We start from the raw sequence: 21,289 nt of genomic DNA on the forward strand, positions 1-21,289 counted from the left end.
CAGAAGCCCAATTGAGGATTGAGATTTTGCTACCACGACATAAGTGACAATTATCATTCAAGAGAGCTACACTGTTTCTCTGTATGTTATGTCCTGCAGTCACAGCTCCTTGAATGCGACATGAAACATATCCACCGCCTTTCTCAGCGTCCTCAGCTCGTGAATATTGTCCTGGATGGCTGGCGGCAAGCATCGTCAGTCTTTTACGGTACGGTAAAGCAGGTAGCGAGCATGGAATGGCAGTATACTCACGACCAGGTTTCCCTTTGGCCTCCACATGAGCTTCTTTACTCGTCCTGCAGTTATAGCATACCATCCAACGTCAGCCATCATGACAGCCCCTTTCCCAGTTCCTCACCAGACCTCACATTCACCTCGCGCGCCATATGGGTAGATAGGGGAACTCACCAGCCGATCAACATCCTCACCACCTTTTCCCCAACCTCCTTCCCTTCAGTCCCAACGTCCTCCCCAAACACAGCACCCAGATACCCTTCGATAGGGACAGTCCCAACCTTCTCCAGCCCGTCCACGAACCGGCTCACATTGTCGATGAAACCCTCCTCGGCTCCAAAGGCAGTAAACACCTCGGTGCAAGGCGCCTCAAACACGCCGTCGACGCCCCTCAGACTGAGTTGCCCGGCGGCCGGAAGCAGCTCAAAGACGGCCGTTTCATTCTTAGCCTCGCCCGCCACCACCGCCAGTCCGGAGTCCGAGGCGCAATAAGTCTGCGCTGCTTCACGAGACTTCCAATCTACAAAATACAGCAGTGCCCGGTCCGTCAGTGTAAGCCTCTGTATGTAAAGGATGATAAGAAATCCAATCAGAGGTGATAGCAGCAAGGAAACCTCAGGAGGAAAATGAAAGGGCAAAGGGAGCGAGAGAATAACAGGAAGAAAAAGGGGAAAAAAGAAGCCAATACAAAGGCAACTCACGAGTGCAAAAGACGCTCGTGTCTGGGTCCTCCAACTTCTGCCCGACGAATGCTCGGACAAAGCCATCTTGCTTCTTCACCTCGGCTACCGCTGCCGCCGAGCCCGGCTCGTCCTGGCTATTCTTGGAGGCCAGCGTCTGGAGCACGACAATTGCCTTGGTAGCCATTGCTAGAGTTTGCTTGGAGATGTGATGTGCTGTTCGATGCGAAGGAACTGGAATGACGTTTGTACTGGCTTCTGTACCATTTGTCATCCATTCAAATGCCTTGTCGGCCAATAGACATATACTGGCCCACACCACAACAGGCACCCTACATCAAACATCATCAGTGGGAGCCAATGTCGGGATTGGATTTGAAGATGTCCATCTATCTAGTCAAGGAATCAAATGTCATCCTCTGCTGAACACAAATCCTCCCCCCGAAGGCTCCCCTTGTCAAAATATAATTCTCTTATGAATTCGTGGAATCATGTTAAAAAGGACAACCAAGCAGCGGGCCTTGGGGACAGCACGACATGTAGCGTAACTGTCCCCCGAGAGACGCGACCAGCCCAGCCCGGGTGCCAACCTCCGGCACCTACCTTTACACAAGCGATTGAAGGAATAGGCTACCCCAGGGCAAATCGTCCCTGTTCGATCCATCCACCCTTCGTGGATCCTCCTCTGCAGCAACGCCGGTTAGCACCCGCCTCAACAACCACGCATATCAAAGTGCTGCACTCACCGGCCGAGTCCGAGACGCTGGCTCCGGAGCAAAGTAGCCTCTGCACGTGTTCCCCTCCGTCCATCTTGGGGCATTGAAGATTCGAAGGGTTCCGGCATGTCGCCCTTACTATCGCGCTTATCTCCTTCAGAAAGGATCCTCGCTTGGTAGGCCTGGCAGGAAGACTGCTACTGGGAAAGTAGGAGCCCCCACCTCCAGCGATGCAAACCCGTCTGTCCGCACCGTGGATCGACTCTGCTTGGTCATATAGTCCCCACAACTCCAGTGCATCTACTTCGAGTATTATTCCAAATCCTTAACGCTTTCGGCAATGAAACACCGATCATGCCCACAACTGGCATCGCTGAGAACGCACAGCGAATGGCCGCGCGGCGCCCCAGAAAAACGCAAGCCTGCTGTCTCATCGCGGAATCGTGGCATCGCGATCAGACATTGATGCAGATACGGTAATTCTCGATCGTCTCGTCCACCAACCGTATTTGCATCTGAAGGCGGAGTGCTGGTCGGCACCAGCTGGATCCTTGGCTGGTCGAATTGCACTCCTGGTCCAAGAGGGTATGGTCATCGACCATCACCCACGTCCGCCCATGGGGTGGGATCCATTGGGATCCCCTTCCGTCTCGGCGCATGCGGGGGCCTTTTAACGTCCTGCCCAGGACGAGGCTGGAGAAGTCATGTCCCGATCGCCCTGCGTCTCGTTAGCGGCAGGAAAGTGATTAGAAAGGGGTATAAAACTCGAAGAGCTTACATGTCGAGCAAAATGACTTCTCCCAAGCTGGCTTGCAGTGCTGGTTTTCCAAGGGCAACGACGCCGCAGAAACAATGGCGACAACAATCAAGAAGCAACAAAGTGAATCCTATCCCCCGATAACGTACGCCGAAGGCCGATGCATGGGAAACGGAGATGATGTGCTTGATGACAGCCAAAATTCAGAGCTGGAGTCGGAGTCATATCTCAATCCCATCGTACATTGAAGAGTCATGCCACTTTTCCACCCGTCTTTGTTGCGCAAGAAACCCCTTTTCCAGTGCCCGAACGCCGCTGGAAAGAACCGTCTAGACGCGATGACTATGCGGGAGTCAGAACGTGTCATTGGGAAGATGTGTCGGTGAGACTCACCCAAGTAACGCCGCAGTCATGGAAAGCTAACCTCTAGGACGTCAAATACACTCCGTCGTTGCTGTGGCCGTTACAACACCACTTATATTGTTGTCGGCGCACCCGAATCACCGAACAACACATGGGCCTTTTACCGTCCTGCCCAGGACGAAATGGTTGAAACGGAGAGCTTATGCATCATCCTAAGCGCTCTGCGAAAGTGGAAGGGTCTCCAAGGCACCTCCTGATGTAGGAAGCGCACCAAGATACGGGATGCGACATGCCGGGGACGCGATGGGCCGTTCGTCCGGCTGCGAACGCGGTACGCATCTCCGGGAACCAAGTCCGAGGTCGGCGGCGCTGTATCAATCAGCCGAAGGCGGTGGTAGGCAACGGGCCAGTCATCACCTCGGGAAGAGGAAAGGGATGGCCCGAGGGCGAGGCTGACGCAGAATCAAAATCCATCTTTCTGGTTGATCCAGGTGCCTGGAGTCGATTGATGCTGGAAGAAGAATGCAGTTGATGCGAGGGCTTGAACCCGACTGTCTTGCTCAGGCTTTAAGTACCTCGTTAATCAAGACGCCTCGGGTCCTGCCTCATTCAAGATTTTCGATGGGGAAGCGACCGCCATGGTGAGGGCAGTTTGGGAAGAACTCGAAGTCCAGAGAGCTGCGAAGCACAGGAAGGCAGGAATGAAATGCTAGAAAAGGGCATGAGGGGGAATCACGTGTTCCGCCCAAACAATGAGCGGTTAGAGCCGACCAATCACTAGCGGCAAAATGGCACGGATTGTGGGGCGCATTTTGAGTCGGGCTTAGTCGGGACTCGGCGGTCGCAGACTCGCAGCTCGCACACCACGACAGGCTGCCATGAGATACCGTATGTAAACAAGCTAGGTACCTGTTGGCTCGAGCTTCGGTTCCACTCTGGGGGCCAACTCTAAAGAGTTGGTGCCACAAAAGCCGGGCATACCAAAATACCCGGACAGATAGTGCAATGTATGGAATTCCTATACAAAGACTAACAGGCCCAGCACTTACATTCAATTGTAGACCTAGATACTGCATTTTCAAGAAAACGAAGATGACCATTAGATCCGCCTTAAAGAGGCGGTTTGAATGATATCTATCTTGATAGGTTGCATCCTATTCCTCTAGAGTTTTCAGTGAATCTTGGTATTCACTGGTGTAAAAGTGGTGTTCTTGCCTCCACCTCGAAGTTGTGTAAGTCATCTAAGAACATAAGATCTGCACCAAAGATTCAGCAATTTTCACCAAGACCTCTAGAGCAATAGGATGCAACCTATCAAAATAGATATCATTCAAGTCGCCTCTTCAAGGCGGATCTAGAAGTGATATTTGTTTTTCTAGAAGTATGGTATTGCTCGAGATGTAGGCGAGATGTAGGTTGCTGTATCCTTGGAATGTTAGTCTTCGTCTAGGAAATCCATACATTGCACTACCTTGTCCGGGATTTTTGGCATGTCCGGCTTTTTGGCATGTCCGGCTTTTTTGGCACCAACTCTTTAGAGTTGGCCCCTGAATGCTAATTGGTCGAGGCAACAGGTAAGTAGCTTAGTATCGTACCTCAGTACAAACTACATCACTCCGTACATTGAACATTCCAGGTGACCCTGTGTACGCACGTTACTCGTGTGCATTGTGGAGTCTCTAAACCCTGAACGTCTTGGAGGCGGGCAGACAACAGCATCTTGTTGAACTCCATTCGTTCCCTTCCTACACTAATCGTCGGCCGGTGGTGGACATTGCCCCGTTGGACTACCGTTTGTGATCCCACGAACTCCCATGGACGCAGCGGCCAATCCACAGCCCTTCTCTGATGGAGCGTTTGGACCTATCCACGCCATTGACCCCGATTCGGAGCATACCCACACTGCTATCATGTTGCACGGTCGGGGGAGCAGCGGCCAAGAATTCGCTGAGGAGCTCTTCGAGACCGTGTTGCCTGGCCAGGAACCCCTTACTCGGAGGCTCCCGGGCTGGCGATGGGTATTCCCGTCTTCACCGCAGCTCTGGAGCACTGCGTTCCAGGAATCGCTTCCCGCCTGGTTCGAAGCCCATTCACTGACGGATCCGACTGAGAGGCAGGATCTGCAGATTCCGGGCATCAGACAGTCAGTGGCATACATCCAGTCGATTGTGGACGACGAGATTGTGAGGCTTGGCGGGAAACCCGAGAGACTGGTCATTGCGGGCATCAGTCAGGGGGCTGCAATCGGCATGTGGACGCTGCTTTGCCAGGGAGAGCTCAACAGGCGGCTATTAGCATTCGTAGGGGCCAGCACGTGGCTTCCTTTTGCCGAGTGCATCGAAAGATTTCTGGGTAGAAACTATGAGGCTGGGGTCAAGGAGTATAACTCGACTGCCAGCGACTCGGACGCATTTGTTGAGGGCATGATGTCCGTGTGGCGGCAGCCTTCTCAATCTGGAGAGAGCGTCAAGCCGCTTCTGTCTACTCCAGTGTTTTTGGGCCACGGCGTCGATGATGCCGTCGTCGATGTCGAGCTCGGCCGGAAAACCTGGCTTGTGCTCACTCAAATAGGATTCCAGGTCCGTTGGAGAGAATATTCAGGTGCGGAATCTGAAGGGCATTGGCTCAAGGTACCCGAGGAGGTCGACGACATTGCCGCCTTTTTATTGAATGTCACGTCTACGTAGGGTAGCGACCATGCTCTCGCGTTGCTCAAGCTTTTTCAAGGTTCTTTCTCTCCACTTGTTACCTGAGTTCTGTTGGTGCCACTATATTGGATCGTACCTTCCCAACAAGACACTCACGACCATGGCAGCCTAGGTGGCGTCGCATGCAGCCCATAGTTCCAAGTTCAACTTAGATCAAACAGTCAATAGAGGGCAAGTTCATCCTATCGTTAATGGTATGCAATCCCGGGGCTGTGTAGAGGACAGGATATTCAATGTTTAAGCAATTGCGAGTCTCAACCCGAGCTCCCCTTTCCAAGTTTGCCGAAGCCCAATGGACAAGTTTGAGGCAATCAAGGACGACCGACTGCACCAGTCTCTAAGCAGTGGCTGGGCTAGTTTTCTTGCTGCTCAACAATGCAGTCACGAAGTCAGCGCGCTGAGACAGGCCTTCAATGAAGAGATCCATCGGCTCGACCGTATGTACTCGTCCCTGCAGCGGGACAGTGTTCGACAACATGACTTGATTGCTGCTGCTGTTACGGAATCAAAGTCCCTCATCGAACAACACGCGTCTGAATTGAAAGAGATCATCACTATCCAGAACAGCCTCTCGACTCTGAAGCACAAGGCTAGCCAAGACAAAGAATACATGTTGACGAAGATCAACGAGCTGTCCAAAAAGGTTGCGACGCAACAGGAAAGTCTAGAAGGGATACGCTCAACCACAGCTCAGGACATCAGCAACGCTCAGGGGCAATATCGCTCGGCGCTGGAGAAACTGCAGTTTCTGCAGGGAGAATTGAAGGAACTGAGGGCAGAGAAAATCGCTTCAGAGCAGAGATTGGCAGCTCTCGAGCATCAGATTGCCGCGATGGCACAAGCACATCGAGAATCCCCAAGTGAGACGGCCAATTTGCATGACGAGACGCTTCCGCTTCAGGATGAGTTGATGAAGTTGCCGGACAAGGTGGATTGCCATGTTTCAAGCCAAGCCAGTACCCAGTCCAGTAAGTGTCCATATCATTCAAAAAAATAATTTGATCCTCACATGGTGTTCCAGCTTTGGGCGAATTCTCGCAAGGGTGGAAACCTCCGGTTACAATTCAAGAAGGTAGCTACTGTAATAAAACGCAAAACGAGCAACTTGATAAAGAGGTTACAAAGACCAAGAAAAAGATGGAAGAGACGACCTCAGAGACGGAGCCGAAGCGAGCGATGCCGTCGTCGGACGGCGAGGATATCCGAGCGCTCTACCTTCGATTTCGAGACAGGTACAAGCGTGACCCTCCACGTAACGACGCGGACTACGTCTGGGAATTTATTGGCAGCATCAAGGATCCGTCCTTGTCGAAACATATCCAAGAATCTCTCGTGGTGATGCTGCCGGATTACGTGACGCGGACCCGGGACACGAGACGCAGGAATCCGCAGCGTCATATCAACATCTCCAGGGCAATCACATGGAGGAAGTTTCGAGAGGCGCTCGCAAAGATACCGCCTCCGGCCTGACTAGGTGAGAAAGCAATGGGGTGACACTGAGGATGCCTGGCTGCTGCTGGTTTGTGGGTACAAAGTATGGACGGTAAGACGTACCGCTGGCGTGACATATTTGCTGATATTCTGGCCACTTTTGACGATCATTTTATTCACACAAGGAGTTGCTGTATGCAGTCTTGGCTTGCGGATACGGGTCTCTACTGAAGGAATCAAGGTGCTGTAATGGAGCGTTGATTGTAAGGTGTTTCAAGAGCGGTTTACTTCCACCGGGTATTTAGTTCTCGAGAAAAAGATGTACAAAACAAACGCAAGACGCTTTTCACTCCTGCAGCCCGATAGCCAGCGATGCTCGTGGCTCGGCAATATTCATGGTGAGCAACCAGGGGGGAAGACCCCGATCCCATGACTCCAAGACGACCTCAACGAACCTACGCAACCTGATACACCCTAATCTCATTAACCAGCCAATACGCCTGCACGTATGCCTCCGGGTTGGCGCCGACGTAGTCCTCGCAGCGCGCGGCCAGCGCAGCGCAGGTGGCGTCTTTGGCCCACACACGGCCGGCCCAGTCCCCGCAGAAGGTGGTGTCGAAGACCAGGTTGTGCTGTGCAAAGTGCGCCGGGATGGAGCAGGCGGCTCCGCCGTAAAAGGCGGCCAGTGGCGGGCCAAACGTCTCTGGCGACGGTGCCGACGCTGAGTCCGAACCCCCCTGCTGCAGGCGCTGGCATTGGGCCGAGTTGCGCGGGAAGAACCATACCTGGATCGCGGCGTCGGTCCACTCCACCGCGTACACTCCGCCGGAGATGGCGTTGAAGCCTGCGCCGTAGTTGGAGCTGGTGGTGGTGGTGGGTTTGTTGTTGTTGTTGTTGACGTCGTCGTCGTCGCTTGGATACGTGCAACCTTCGAATCCTTGGCAGTCGAGCAAAGGAGATGCGGTGCCACTGGTGTTGCCGGTGCTCATGGAGCAGCCTGGCCCCGTGTGCAACGTGATCGAGTTAACTGACTGCGTGTTCACACCCTCGATGATGTCGATCTCGCCTGAGTTAGGCCAGTTGGGGCCAAACATCCAAAATGCCGGCCAGAGCCCGCACGAGTCGGCATCGGTGGGGCCCGCCGGCATGTGGGCTATGTCTGCGATAAACAAGCCTTTGGTGTAGGCCTTTTTGGAGGTGACACGGACCGATGGGCGCCCTTTGGTAGTAATATTGGCGTAATCAACGCCGAGATAGATGCCACCTTGGGAGTAGCCTGCCAGTCGGTGGCTGCTTGCTATAGCAGCGTGTGCGTACTGGACAAAGCCGTTTGTTGGGTCTGGCTGGCTGAAGAAGTCGAATTCTTGGAAGAAGTTGGTTGAGTTGAAGGTATCAACAAGATTGTAGGTGGAAGCTGCCTGCGTCAGGCTCGCCATGAGAGCCATCATGGACAGGCAGAGGATTGTTCCTGACCGAACCATTTTCAGACTTGAAAGAAGGAGATTATTTACGCCGCTCTCAAGACTTCCGGAACGGCTTTATCAACCCAGGTTAGAGCGAGACCTGCTCCTCTGCACCGAGGCTTTTAAATGAGTGACTGATAGTCCGATGGCTGCCAGACTAGTGTGAACGGTGGCAGAGACGGTCTTTGTAGCCAGTAAAAGAGCTGTTCTTGGGTTGTATAGAGAAGGTCGTTCTGACTCGAAGAAAACAGTGAAAGTCATAGGAAGTGTTGCGGAGCAGACCAGTGCTATCGAAAATAGTTGAAATAGCCCCCCAGGAGCAGTCAAATCCAACGTGAATAGGAAGAGTCAGACTTGCGATACCGACACCGCAACATATGCATCAACTGCAAAATAAAAAGAGAAGACCAACAGAATGATACAGCCGCGTAGGGAGCAACAGATGAGGTGTCCCAACCTAGCAGGACAGACCAGAATTGACGAGAGAAAGAAGAGCCAGACACTTTGTTACGAAATCACCAACACCAGCTGTGCTGGCAAACATCTGGATCCGCCATTCCGGCTTCGAGACTTCGCCATTTGCTACTCACTGGCCCAATGCTAACGATAAGACTAACCGATTCGCACTGTCAATCGTTTCGTCCCTGAGCACATGTCTGCGCGACCGAGGCCGCGATAGCGTAGGCCCGGGGAATGGCCAGAGATCTGATGTCTTGTTAGGATCCTCACGTCTTCAGATGTTGTTGCTGAAGACTGAAACGAAACATGCCATGTATGGCGGCTATTCAGCCAAATGAAAATACCGGATGCCATCCCGGTACTCGGGACTCGCGATTGCGCATCCTTGGAGAGAGTGAAACCGCCATGTGAGCTGGACTTGGTACAGTATGTACTGGATCTGGGGCTCTGCCACGATCAGCGGGGTTCATCTCGTCGACTCACGGACAGGAGCAGCCGGTGGTGAAACTTCGGAGTTGCGTTGGACGTTGCTGGTTGAAGAAATGCCAGCCAATCAAGCGATGGATGGCCCGTGCATGGCTGATGTACCTTGATCTCCGTGCCCCTGTTCGGACCGGCCCTCGTACCTGCGAGTCACTCCTGCAGGAGTCAAGACAATTCATCCTTCAACGTAGATTTGACCGACACGGATACTAGAATGCACGCTACTTGAGATATCCCTTGAATATATTGAAATACCTCTACCCGAAATGGGGCCCGCAAGATGCGAAATTCGCGTTCAAATGCTCTTTGTGTATACTTCATACCTTTGGCAGTACCTGGCGGGGATCCACCGGGGCCTTGGGACGAGTCAGGTACGGAGGTGATCGTCGGTTGATCCCGAAGTTCCACTTCCTTCCCGTCATGCAGAACCGGTCACCCGGAGATCATCGACGGAGGGAAAGTCGGTGGTTGACGAACCTTTGCCAATGCGCTACCTTTTAAGCAACGCGTGGGCTCACGCTCTACTAGTTGTCTCATTCCCTGTCTGAAGCGTACCTGAGCCAGCATTTTATGAAATTCGAATTAGCGGGTATTGTATGTACAGTGCCATGTCTAGGCTACCTAGACCCTGAAATGCTGTCGAAAGAAGCCAGTGTGCACAAGATACTCCGTCCAGATGCACCTTCTCGGTCTTTATTCCACGTTCCCTCCATCACTCTAAGGTCCGCTCAACTCAGGCATACGGTATATACAGCGAGTCAAAAGAAGAAAGCCACCCAACTTGGACGCAGAAGAAAACGCCGGTTCCTGCTCAGAGCGGATGGAGTCGAGTCTAGGGTACTTATTCCCAGCGCTATTGTACTCCTCGTGACGAAACACTTCCACCGATATACCGGCTAGCCGCTGACGGTCATTCCTCCGCTCCAAACTTCACACCATGCCGACGTCCTGCGCGGCGGATGTGCATGGCTCGCCAATCGACGCCCGCTAGTTGACCGTCGCTGTGTCCACGTGGCGTTTCTCAGGATCATGCCTGCGTTTTATCGACGCCATGTACGCCATTAAAACTTGACCTTTTGGCCGGTGAGCTTGAACCAAATCATGGCCAGGAAGTCCTCCTTGAAGCGCTCCCACCATGTCCGGTTCAGGTAGTAGCTCAGCTCGCGGAAGTTGTACATCTCGCCCCAGCAGTCGCGCCCCCACTCGCAGCCGGCCATACTGACGAGGAAGTCCCTGTCCTTCTCGTCGTAATGAATCCTAGGGTTCTTCCCGCCTTCGGCGCACGCCCCGGTGGGGAAGCTGTTGATCATGCGCTGCGGCAAAAAACCGGTATGCTTCCGAATCCACGGCTGCGAGATGTACAGCTGCTCCAGGGCATCCTGCTCCTTGTGCTCCCATTCCATATGTTTCTGCTCGTACGCCACTGGATCCCACCAGATGTCTAGCAGCCTATCCGTCCACGTGCTTCGACGAATGAAGAAGGAGCCCAGGTTGAACCCGGAGCAGTCCTGCGACAGGATTAGATTGACCGAGTTGGCGTTTCCGTCCCCTACGGGACTTCGCTCGTCATCGTCGAGGTATTGGTCGGTCAAGGGGTGGGTAATATTTAGGGGGTTGTATTCGTTGATGTCTCGATATATATGTTTCTCGAGGTTGTCGAAGATGTGATCTTGGAGCGAGTAGCTTGGCTCCATGACGAAGGTGTTGAGGTCGAGCCACCAGATCCTAGAACACGGTTAGATCGGTCCCGTTGAGGAACGGCGTCAGCCAGCAGCATACCATTCGGCCTTGGGATATTTCCTCAGGGCTGTGCGGATGAAATCGACCTTCTCCCAGCTCTCGCGCCACTCGTGCGCATAGCGCTTCTTCGTGCTCATGTCAACGATCTCAAGATCGTACCCCCATCGAGCCACATATTTCTTTTTGTTCCGCACCGAGTCTCGCTCAATGGCCCACTCTCGCGCTCCCTTCCATTCCATCACCCCGCCACCAACGTTGGCCCCCAGTATTATGACAAATTTCTGTCCCCCGCCCAGCCACGTTGTTCTCCTCCAGTGATACACCATAGCTGTACCCCATTGTAAGCAGGCGCCCGTAGGCAACTGGGGTAAGTACTCACGTGTATTGTAAAAGGTGAATATGGACAGCAGAATCATGAGCAAGACCATGAGCCGAATCTTCATCCTCCTGCCCATGCGCCCCACGATACCACGTATCCTCCCCAGTAAGGGCACATTGTGGATCGGCCATCTGCCACGACCAAGCTTTTCTTTGTCGGCGTAGTAAGGACTCGTGCTGAAGCGTGGCAAGCTGCGAGATAGACGGCGCATGTGTCTGCCGAAAAAGCCCTCGTTCTTAGTCGAGAAAGAGGGGTACCCAGCAGAGCCGCCTCGTTTTAACCTTGAAGATTCCCACATGACGGGCGTTCCATTTGAACCCGTGACGCCCCTTGTCGGACTTGATCGACCGCTCGGGATGTTGAGACCAGGGCTCGCCCAGCCGCCTCCGGGCACGGGAGACGGGCTGCGTGATAGGGACATTGGCGAATTCGGGGTGCCTGCAACGCAATTAGAGACGAAAAGAGACAATTAGGGCGAGGTTGTGCGCCTGTCCCAGCAGAGACCGCAAGCCGGCCATGGCGCGCAGCCTGCAAGCGCCCGACACCAATGCCGGCCAGGGTGAGGACACGTACCAGGAATTGGCGAAAGAGGGCCTGAGGGATAATGGGGCTGAACCCCCAGATACGAGGAGGGGGCTTTGCGATCGCCCAATTGAAGGTTGGGCGGAGGAGGCCCCGATGACCGGCGTCGGTGATGGGATCGGGCTGGTCGGTCGCTAAACGACGACGACGTACCACCGAAATTGAAGAGCGCCAGCTTGCAGGCGCTGCGCTCAACCAGACGGGCGGTTTCGGGCCCTTCTGGCTCCTACACTAATGTCGCGCGGGCGCTGCTGAAGTTGAAGGAACGGGCCGTGACGATCCGGCCTTCCTTCGAGGCCGGGGTTCGGAGGCGCAGATGGGTCAAAAGGGAAAAAGAGAGGTCGAGTTCATCGAGAGCTGGCGGGTACAGTAGATTCTACAGTCTACAGATTGTCGAATAGGCCAATCGAATACAGCGGATTGCCCTGCAGTGCGTTTGTCAAAAGCTCGTATTAATTAGTCCGACTTTGCCCAGCTGATCTGAGGTGAGCAGGAATGACGGCGCGGAATGCATCAGGTGCCCGAAGGTCTCTTATCGAAGTGAAGAAGCAGAATACGGGAACGGCGAGGTCGTCGCTCCCTTCGACTTTTGGACAAAGTGGACATTGCGTGCGTAGCCATAGCCAAGACCTTCGGTGGTACTTGCTCAAAAGGGCGAAGTTCCTTTCGAGGTACCACAATTCTTCACTTCCTCTTTCGTTTCCGTGTATTGGACAGGCAGCTTGGTAGCCTTGGTTAGCGATAACAATGCCTCCGCCTGAACCAGATAGACAGGGAGCTTATACGAAATAAGATAACATCTCTGTTTGATGTAAGGGCAACTAAGTAGAAATGGCAGCTCTCTGGTTTCGGACCACGTCAACACCTGAAGGATTTAAGCCTGCATGTAACGAATTACCTTCCATACAGTACAGTACATGCTGTCTCCCCTCGCTCCCTGTCAAGGTGAACTCTACCTACTCTGCTCCGCAAGTCTCTTTAACCTTCCTGGCCTCGAATATCAGGAGCGCTCATGCCAAATACACCAGCGAATGCGCACGGCATGATCCATATCGTTCAAAGCTGACGCTAATGTCACAGGCAGTAAACTGGGTATGAGTAACCCGTATCTGCGACCCCCTGTGAAAAAGGAGTAATACTGTAAGCACCCGATTGCGTGACATTGTACGAAGTAACACACGACCGCACACGGCGCTGCATCTTCTCGTCGAGTTTCCACATAACTACTGTAAAAATGCGAATAGGAAGTGCAGCAATGCCAGATTCACCGAAGGTAGTGCTACGGAGTGCAAAGTAGAGCTTTGGGACATCGGTGCCAGGGTACTAAGGAAAGGTACTACTTACTCCGTACTGTATTGCACTGTGTGTGCAGATGATGAGAACGCGTCATTAACTTCAGATTGTGTGATCCAAAACGGTCTTGGTAGGTATCTACACGTGTATGTACAAATTTATCATCTAAAGCCACCTTCGCAAAGCCGCCAGATCAGAAGTAAGGTAGTACTGGTTTATAGTCAGCTTCCATTGCCGTAGGTACGTCGTACCAACTTTGAGCCGACACGGGATGGCGATTGATATGCGCAGCCCCACCACACCTGGATTGACCCGGGCCCGGGCCGGACTTTCAGGACCCGGCATTGACGTTTGCAGACGGGAAGGATCCGGGTAGGAGCCGGGTAGGATCCAGGTTTTTGATTCTTCTGAGATCGGATCGATTCATCAGTCTTTTAATTTGAAGCATTCTGGCGAGCACACGTGATTATCATGTGATGCCTGGCTTCTTTGCGCCTGTCGACCAAGAGCCAAGCCAGCCAACCCTTATCTACAACATTTCATAACGTTACGCCGTATGAGCACTGAGGTGTCAATGTTGACTATACACTTCATCTGTGGTTCATGGCGTGAGTCAAACCTCGCAACCGGAATGTGTTAGAACAGCGTAGAGCAGGGCCATGCATCTAGACTTTTCTCAAGCCAGGTTCCTCATCCTCCTTCAGAGGAAACCGCTGTTGTTTAGTTTAGTGGCTCCGCACTAATCATAAAATCGGCAAACAGTTTGAATCCCAGTGACAGTTTGATTATAGCGACTGTTGAGCAAGGCTCAAGCTGGTCCTGTAAATTGGATGATACCCGAACATACTTAGCATCTGTCCCGTCGCTGACCTAGTTAGGGGATACGTTTTTCCGGTGTCATACAAGGAGTAGAGACGCTGGGTTCTGCTTCCCTTCCATAGCTTGAAACTGCCACCGTAGGTGAACAGCTGAGTGTTTTGAGGCGAAAACCCCACCGTTCGAACAACCGCCATGGTGGGTCGTGGCGGGTAGTACGGAGTACGGAGGTAGGGTGTTGTCGATGAAGCATCCGACAACCCAGACGTTCCTCTCAGGGCGAGTTCGGGCCGGGGAATCGCGCCACGAGCGCCATGTGTCCACTTGAGCCCTCAGCACGATGTGTGTTTGTATGTACTGTACGTGCATACGGATACTGTAGGCCGCTTTTTGCACTACAGCCTACCCCATACCGCATATACTCACTGGAAACACATTTACGCTAAACCTATTACCGCTAGCGAGAACTCGATCCCGCGCGACTGCTCGCTCGAGCGCTCCTTGGCTCTTAGAAAAATTCTCGAGAACAGCGATCAAAAGTGGGTATGGGCGAACTTTGGTTGGTTGTCGTTGAACAGTTCTCAGAGAAGCGAGGCCTGGCTGCAGTAGCCTCGATCCTAGCGTAAATGTGTTTCCAGTGAGTATATGCGGTATTACCCAGCTAAATACTCCGTGCTCGTGCAGAGGAAAAGAGGTCGAAGAAAGGGAAAGAGATGAAGAAGGGACACACTGCAATCGATTGGTTACCAGGGTAATTGAGTGGCCAGCGACAAGCGGCCAATGAGCATCGAGCCCGAAACTCCGGGCGGCTGGCCGGAGCCAATCCACTCAACGACAGACACCTCGCGGCGCTTATTCCATACACGACATTGCTTCAAAATCAGGTCCGTCTTGCCGGTCCACAGAGAATGCAATGTTTGACGACAGGTTCTTCCGCGCAGACAAGGGTAGGCGCAGGCCGAGGCGGGCTAGCCATTTCCTGCGCAGCGATTGGGAAGGACTCGTTCCATATTGAGGAGAAGCGAGAGACGTTTACCAGGACGGGCAAGATACGGCAGCGAAGGTCCCTACAGCATATGTATTTGAACTTGGGTTGTATGGAGAGCGTGGAAGGCAGATGGACGCCACGCGACACGCTGCCCATCTCGTTGCGGGAGTCATACTTTCCCGGGGCAAGTCGTTTGCTTTCGTGCTGTTCCTTCCTCGCCATGTCATTGTGCCCTCCATTCATGCTTCGGGGCCTATTGTTTCTGTCACTGTCATTCTTTGTCACTGCCACGTACCAAGAGAAGGCTCATCTTTTTGCCCGCTTTTCCTTTCTTTGTTCCAGCCTTGTTGCTTGACTGCGACTAATAATAAGACACCTTTTACGGCTCCGATTCACCACGTTGCAAGGGCTATTGTGTTAACCTCGAATACTTTCATTTTACTTCTTTGCCTTTATCTTCAACACCAGCTCCTGCGTTTGTTGCTTTTGAAACGCGAGCAACTTAATTCCCACAATTACAATACCAATACATAGAAGTTCAACTAATAATGAGCGATCCATGGACGCTCCAGGGCGGTTCCGGCAGCCGCTCAACTACCTCGATCAGGGAAGAGTGGGAGGATTGGGAAGATGACGAAGTGTCAACACCTATTACGACGGGTGGAGAAAGCCCCCTCTTGGACCTGGAAGCCGACGGCAACCCCCTGGAAGACGGCGATACTGGCCCAGTCGAGCCAACGGAACAGCCAGGACAACCACAGTCGAAGCGTACTTCCACTTCCGCCGCCCGCCAGTCTTTGCAAAGGATCAGGAGGCTAAGGTCGCGCCATAGGCAAAAGGCCCAAAATGCGAGAGTCGGCATCAAGCTCGTCACCGATATGTCCATTCTCCGTAAGCAGCAACAGCAGAAGCAGCAGCAGCAGCACATCGTGCACCAGATGAGGCCGTTAGCAGAGAACCGACACACCCGGACTGGCAAGTTTGTTGATGCTGCGGCTCTAAAAGCACTCGAGGGCTCTCCATCTGACGAATCAATCGGTACATTTGCGTGGCTGAAGCCGAAACCGACCAAGGGCAAGCGGGTCGACAAACCGGCTGTTGAGACCTCACAACAGGACTTATCTCCCAATGAACGGCCCATAGTAATTGGGTTTGCGATGCCCTCGGATTCGGATGTCGTTATTAGCCCACAGACCGCCGTGGTTGAAACTCCCGTCGAACTCGCTCGATACTTCGCCCCCACCATAGCTGCCTCGCCGCAGTTGAAGTCGGCTTGGTCTCCAGACACCGAGGATGGGATTTCACCTCCGGGACTCAGCAGCGCTGGGATCGCGGAACGGGCTCAGTTTCCCGATGTCGCGTCTGTTCAGACATCATACACGGATGCCGACGTTTCTCCCCTCTCGGCTGGCGATCATGAGCCGGGCTTTTCCTCGCTCAGATTTAAACCCAACCGCAGAGATACCACAACGACGTCGATTTATGTTAGTGATGATAATGACGACATGGAGACTCCGGTTACGCTTTTTGAAGAGGACGGCAGCCCAGCAACAACACGACGCAAGTCGTTTCAAACGGGAGGCCGGCAACGGGCGGCTACGGGCGGAAGCTCGCGATCCCAGGGTTGGTGGGATCAAGTCACCTCGCCATTCGCACCAGCGACCCCGGCAACACCGCAGACACCGGCTTCCAGGAAGCCCAAGCTGAATGACAACCAACTTAAGCTGGGCAAGGAAATGAACAAGGCGCACTCTCCTGCGCCTCCTGCCTCCGGTGCCAGAACTGTCAAGGATCCGAGTCCGATGGAACAAGAATTTGCGGCGGACCAAGCTTGGTCAGGGAGATCGGATAGGGAAAGGTCTTTCTCTCATGCTGCCGCTGGGACTGAAGCCGGATCTTCGAATCCGTCAAGTTTCAAAGGGGTCGAATTTGATCAGAGTCGAAAATGGTGGGACGAGGATCAGGAAAATCCTTCGTCTCCAATCGCATTCAAGAATAAAGCCGACCACTCCAATGTGTCGGGGTTTCGGGGCAGTAAGGCCGAACAGATTCAGGAACAGTGGAAGGACGTGGTGAAGAAAGGGCGTTCCTCTCCCTTTGTCGCCGGGCCTGAACGCGAGCCTGCCAGCAGGAGGCTTGGTACGCCGGAATCACAGCAACGACCCCCGATTATCGTAGTTGAGGATCTGTCGCCCTCAACATCCCCTGCCAGACCGTCCCCTACCCATGAGATCGCAATCCGTTCGGAGAAATCACGGTCTTTCGTTGAAGAAGAGCAGACACCAGCCGAATTGCCGCCACCATACTCGCCACCCAAGCATCGTGATGTCCGCTATCGCGCTGTTTTCCCTCCAGGTCATCCCCTGCGCGCTATGTATCCGCCATCCCCTGGTCCGGTTTCGCCCGGGCTGTCGGATGCCATGACGTCTCAAGGGGGAATCGGCCTAACAGATGTGCCTTTGACGCCGCCGCCTCTCTCGCACCAGATACCGCTACCTGATCGGCCGCTGGGGTCGTTTGAGCCAGGCGACCAGTTTAGTGACGTGGTCGGACACGGTCCCAGACAGAAAGCTGAGCGGCAGCGACGGCGGCACGAGAAGGAGGATGCCATTGCCTGGAGAGCGGGCAGGCTATGGAGCGGCCGTGGCTGTTTTTCTCTCCAAGGCTGCTTTGGGCGACCTGGACGTGAGGGAAGGAAGCGGAGAAGGGCATGGTTGGGCGTCTGCGTCACCATGGCGTTGTTGACGATCTTGGGAGTTGTACTGGGGGTGATTCTATCTCGCCGGGCCGTTGTGGAAACAGCTATGCCGTCGCAGTGGCTGAACCTGACCAACTTTCCGCCAATACCTACCGGCATCTCAACTGTGATCGGGCCTGACTCCAATGCGGTCACGGCATGCGTTCAGCCTCCAACGCTCTGGAGCTGTGCTCTGCCCAAAGAGCAAGCCTCGTCCGTCGCGCCGTTTGACACGAGCCAGCCGAGCTTTGTCTTCCAGATTCAATTCGACAACAATACCCGACAGACGTGGAACATCACAGCTCGGGAAACTCCCCGTCCAACCTTGACTAATTTGGGCACTGCACAGCCGGCTACAGACCTGGCTCCGCCAGCGACGATACCGAGTGGTCGCACGCTTTCGACTGACGGCCAGCAACAGGGATCGGGCCTGGGGGTCCCATCAGATCCTCCCCCGCCGAGTTTCCAGGAGATGTTCTTTCTGGGAAACACATCTGACGGTGTGGTATCGGACGACAAGGCAGGGGAGCCAACTCCCTTCTACATCAGCGTTCTACGGACTGTGAATGACACAGTAGGTTTGAACGTGCTGTTGCGGCGGGATGATGGACCTGCAGGGAATTTCAGTGTGGCAGCCGGGGATTTCGACCCCGAAGCTGTTTTGCCACCACCGGCTTTAGAGCAGGACGGTACCAGCGCTGATGCGGTCCCGCTTGGGTTTCCGAAGCAGCAGCCCCTACGGCTATACGACCGCGGACTGCCGACAGAACGATACGGCTTCTATACGTACTACAGCAGAACACTGTATGTCAAGTCGGTCGAGCCCTTGGAACTGGGTAACGAGACTTCTCCGGTGCCGGCGGACCTGAACGGCGGGTGCCTCAAGACGGAGGCCAAGTTCGTCATGACGTGGACGTCGGTGCGGTACAAGGTGGAGATCTGGACGCGGCGGTATAACACGACTAGGCTGGTGGGCGGATTCGGGGGCAGCGCGTCACCTAGCAACAGCACACAGCCGGGCACGATGCCTTATCCAATCACGGTTACGCTTGATACACACGGGGGCGAGTTCGGCAAGAAATGGGCCTTCCACCGGGGCATCGATGACCGGCAGCGGATCATTGGCGGCACTGCCACCTTGGTGCTCAACAACATGAACACCACAGGGGACTGGATCAATCCCGGGGGTGACTTCAACCCCAGCTTTGGTGGCATGGACGGCGGCACAGGGGGCTGCAAGTGCGAATACACCAATTTTGTGGGCGTAAATGGTCAAACATGAAGGTGCAAGATGTGAAGGATATGATCCGATGGTTTCTTGATTAAGACGAGGTTCATTACACAGCAGGTACTGGGATTTTGCATAACCTGGGGTTGTATAGGAGGCGGTGCATTGCATAGCGTACCGGTAGTACGAAAATATAATACAAGCATTTGATGTTCAAATTGTCGACGAATGAATGCATCATCAAGCTGCGTTGTGAAATGTGAACCTGTGATGAATCCAGATGTAAGGTGGATGGAATATCGGTCGAGCTTTCAGCTGCCAACAGCTGTTCAATTCCGGGTGAGAAATCTGGTGCTCTCCTATTCCCAGTTCAACACTCAGTCTCACACAACTTCCTGTATATCAGGCACATCATTCAATGAAGCTCTAAAATATTGTGCTTCAAGTCCGGCTGAGTTTTCGGCATTTGAATTTTGGAGAGGATGATTTGGGCGATGTCGCATCGTTTACAAACATCAAAATGATCCGATGAAATGTGAAGGAGAGAATAAACAATGAGACACACCACTTACAGGCTGCTCAGATGCAGAGCAAAATGCAGCCAACCTGTGCAGTCCCAGCATCCTCGAAGCCGGCCGCTGAGTACGACCAGCAGAAGCAGCAGCAGCAGCCTGTTGACGCTCGCCATCGAGACATCATGCGATGACACGTGCGTCGCTATCCTCGAAAAGGACAAATCCGGACCCGCCGCGCGCCTGCTCTTCAACAAGAAGATCACGGCCGACAATCGGGCCTATAACGGGATACACCCGATCGTGGCCGCCGAAGGGCACGCGAGCTCGCTGGCTGGGCTGATCCGGGAGGCTTTGCAGTCACTACCGGAGTGTGGTGCATCGCCCGATGGGGGTTCTGGTGGACTGCCCATCCGGGACGCCAAAGAGACGGGCACGACCACTGACACTACCACTACGCGCCGGGGGCGGCGGATCCCAGATTTCATCAGCGTCACCCGCGGGCCGGGGATGAAATCGGCCTTGTCGATCGGGCTGTGCACAGCCAAGGGGCTGGCGGTAGCGTGGCAGGTGCCGCTGCTCGCGGTGCACCACATGCAGGCGCATGCCCTGACGCCGCGGTTGGTGCACGCCCTCGAACAGCCGTGGCCGTCTTCACCACCATTGACATTCCCTGCTGCTACCGCAGGAGAAGCGACCGCGACCGTGACCCCTTCTTTCCCCTTCCTCACGCTGCTGGTCTCAGGGGGCCACACGCAGCTGCTCCTCTCGTCCTCCCTGACCGAGCATGCCACCCTGGCCGAGGCGGACAACATCGCGATAGGCGACATGCTTGACAAGTGCGCCCGCGTCATCCTACCTGCGGAGTTCGCCGGCAACAAGGACGTCAACTACGGCGCTGCGCTCGAGCGCTTCGCCTTTACCTCTCCTGACACAGACGCAGGCGTACCCTTACCAGAACCACCAACATATGACGAGTACGAACCACCGGTGAAACGCGCCGACGAGGTCGCACTGTTCATCCACAACCACCACCACCACCAGCACTCACCGAAACCACCGCCGAATTCAGATCCAGATGCCGACGACGCGCAGAGCAGTAGCAGTTGGTTCCTCACGCCGCCCCTATCCGAGTCGCGCGCGATGCGCTTCGATTTCGGCGGGCTCTCCGGGCAGGTGCAGAAACTAATCACGCAGCAACGACCCGGCATGGGGCTCGCCGAGCGGCGGGTGGTGGCGTACGCGACCATGAAGCTGGCGTTTGAGCACCTCGCGAGCAGGGTCGTTTTTGCGCTCGACGAGCTCCGCCGCCGCCGCCGGAATCCTCATCATCACCCGACAACTAATGAGAAGGAGGAGGTGAGAACGCTGGTTGTCTCGGGCGGGGTGGCGAGCAACCAGTTCCTGCGGTGCGTGTTGCGGCGGGTGCTTGACGTACGGGGCTACGCCGGGGTGGAGATTGTCGCGCCGCCCGTGTCCCTGTGCACCGACAACGCGGCCATGATCGCGTGGACGGGCATGGAAATGTACGAGGCCGGGTGGGAGTCCGAGATGGATGTGTTGCCTGTGCGGAGGTGGTCGATGGATTCCAGCAAAAAGGCTGCTGCTGCTGACGAGGAGGGGGAAGGTGGCATTTTTAGCGTTGGCGGGTGGAAGAGGCGGAAAGTCCTCCGGGAGTAGGAGGCGGAGGCGGTTAACCCCGTTGTGTTGATATGTGTAA

At 54.3% G+C, this 21,289-nt stretch overlaps 5 protein-coding genes across 5 annotated transcripts; 2 read left to right on the top strand and 3 right to left on the bottom strand.

Annotated features, from left to right (window-relative positions):
- Window positions 1-88: 88 nt before the first annotated feature.
- Window positions 89-1,246, bottom strand: N656DRAFT_781751 (uncharacterized protein). Its single transcript, XM_064815640.1, has one exon. It carries the CDS (start codon window positions 999-1,001, stop codon window positions 405-407), a length of 597 nt encoding a protein of 198 aa, XP_064668095.1. The 5' UTR covers window positions 1,002-1,246; the 3' UTR covers window positions 89-404.
- Window positions 1,247-3,388: 2,142 nt separating this feature from the next.
- On the top strand, window positions 3,389-6,928 carry N656DRAFT_791093 (alpha/beta-hydrolase; the record flags this gene model as incomplete). The annotated part of the gene is made up of 5 exons (XM_064816938.1): window positions 3,389-3,400; window positions 4,589-5,329; window positions 5,566-5,570; window positions 5,723-6,386; window positions 6,605-6,928. 5 exons carry the CDS (start codon window positions 3,389-3,391, stop codon window positions 6,926-6,928), a joined length of 1,746 nt encoding a protein of 581 aa, XP_064668096.1.
- Window positions 6,929-7,344: 416 nt separating this feature from the next.
- On the bottom strand, window positions 7,345-8,334 carry N656DRAFT_713594 (glycoside hydrolase family 16 protein; the record flags this gene model as incomplete). The annotated part of the gene is made up of 1 exon (XM_064811902.1): window positions 7,345-8,334. One exon carries the CDS (start codon window positions 8,332-8,334, stop codon window positions 7,345-7,347), a length of 990 nt encoding a protein of 329 aa, XP_064668097.1.
- A 2,021-nt stretch (window positions 8,335-10,355) lies between these two features.
- Window positions 10,356-11,834, bottom strand: N656DRAFT_770196 (glycosyltransferase family 34 protein; the record flags this gene model as incomplete). Its single annotated transcript, XM_064813758.1, has 3 exons — window positions 10,356-11,019; window positions 11,074-11,362; window positions 11,414-11,834. The coding sequence occupies 3 exons, from the start codon at window positions 11,832-11,834 to the stop codon at window positions 10,356-10,358; spliced, it is 1,374 nt and encodes a 457-aa protein (XP_064668098.1).
- Window positions 11,835-15,640: 3,806 nt separating this feature from the next.
- Window positions 15,641-21,249, top strand: N656DRAFT_800041 (uncharacterized protein; the record flags this gene model as incomplete). Its single annotated transcript, XM_064817958.1, has 2 exons — window positions 15,641-19,068; window positions 19,713-21,249. 2 exons carry the CDS (start codon window positions 15,641-15,643, stop codon window positions 21,247-21,249), a joined length of 4,965 nt encoding a protein of 1,654 aa, XP_064668099.1.
- Window positions 21,250-21,289: the final 40 nt, after the last annotated feature.

The sequence above is a fragment of the Canariomyces notabilis genome, assembly GCF_033297395.1.
Source record: "Canariomyces notabilis strain CBS 508.74 unplaced genomic scaffold N656scaffold_19, whole genome shotgun sequence".
NCBI lineage: Eukaryota > Fungi > Ascomycota > Sordariomycetes > Sordariales > Chaetomiaceae > Canariomyces > Canariomyces notabilis.

What these genes read in the sequence shown, in the direction of transcription:
- N656DRAFT_781751 (XM_064815640.1), bottom strand. Translation starts at nt 1,001, where the DNA reads ATGGCTTTGTCCGAGCATTCGTCGGGCAGAAGTTGGAGGACCCAGACA.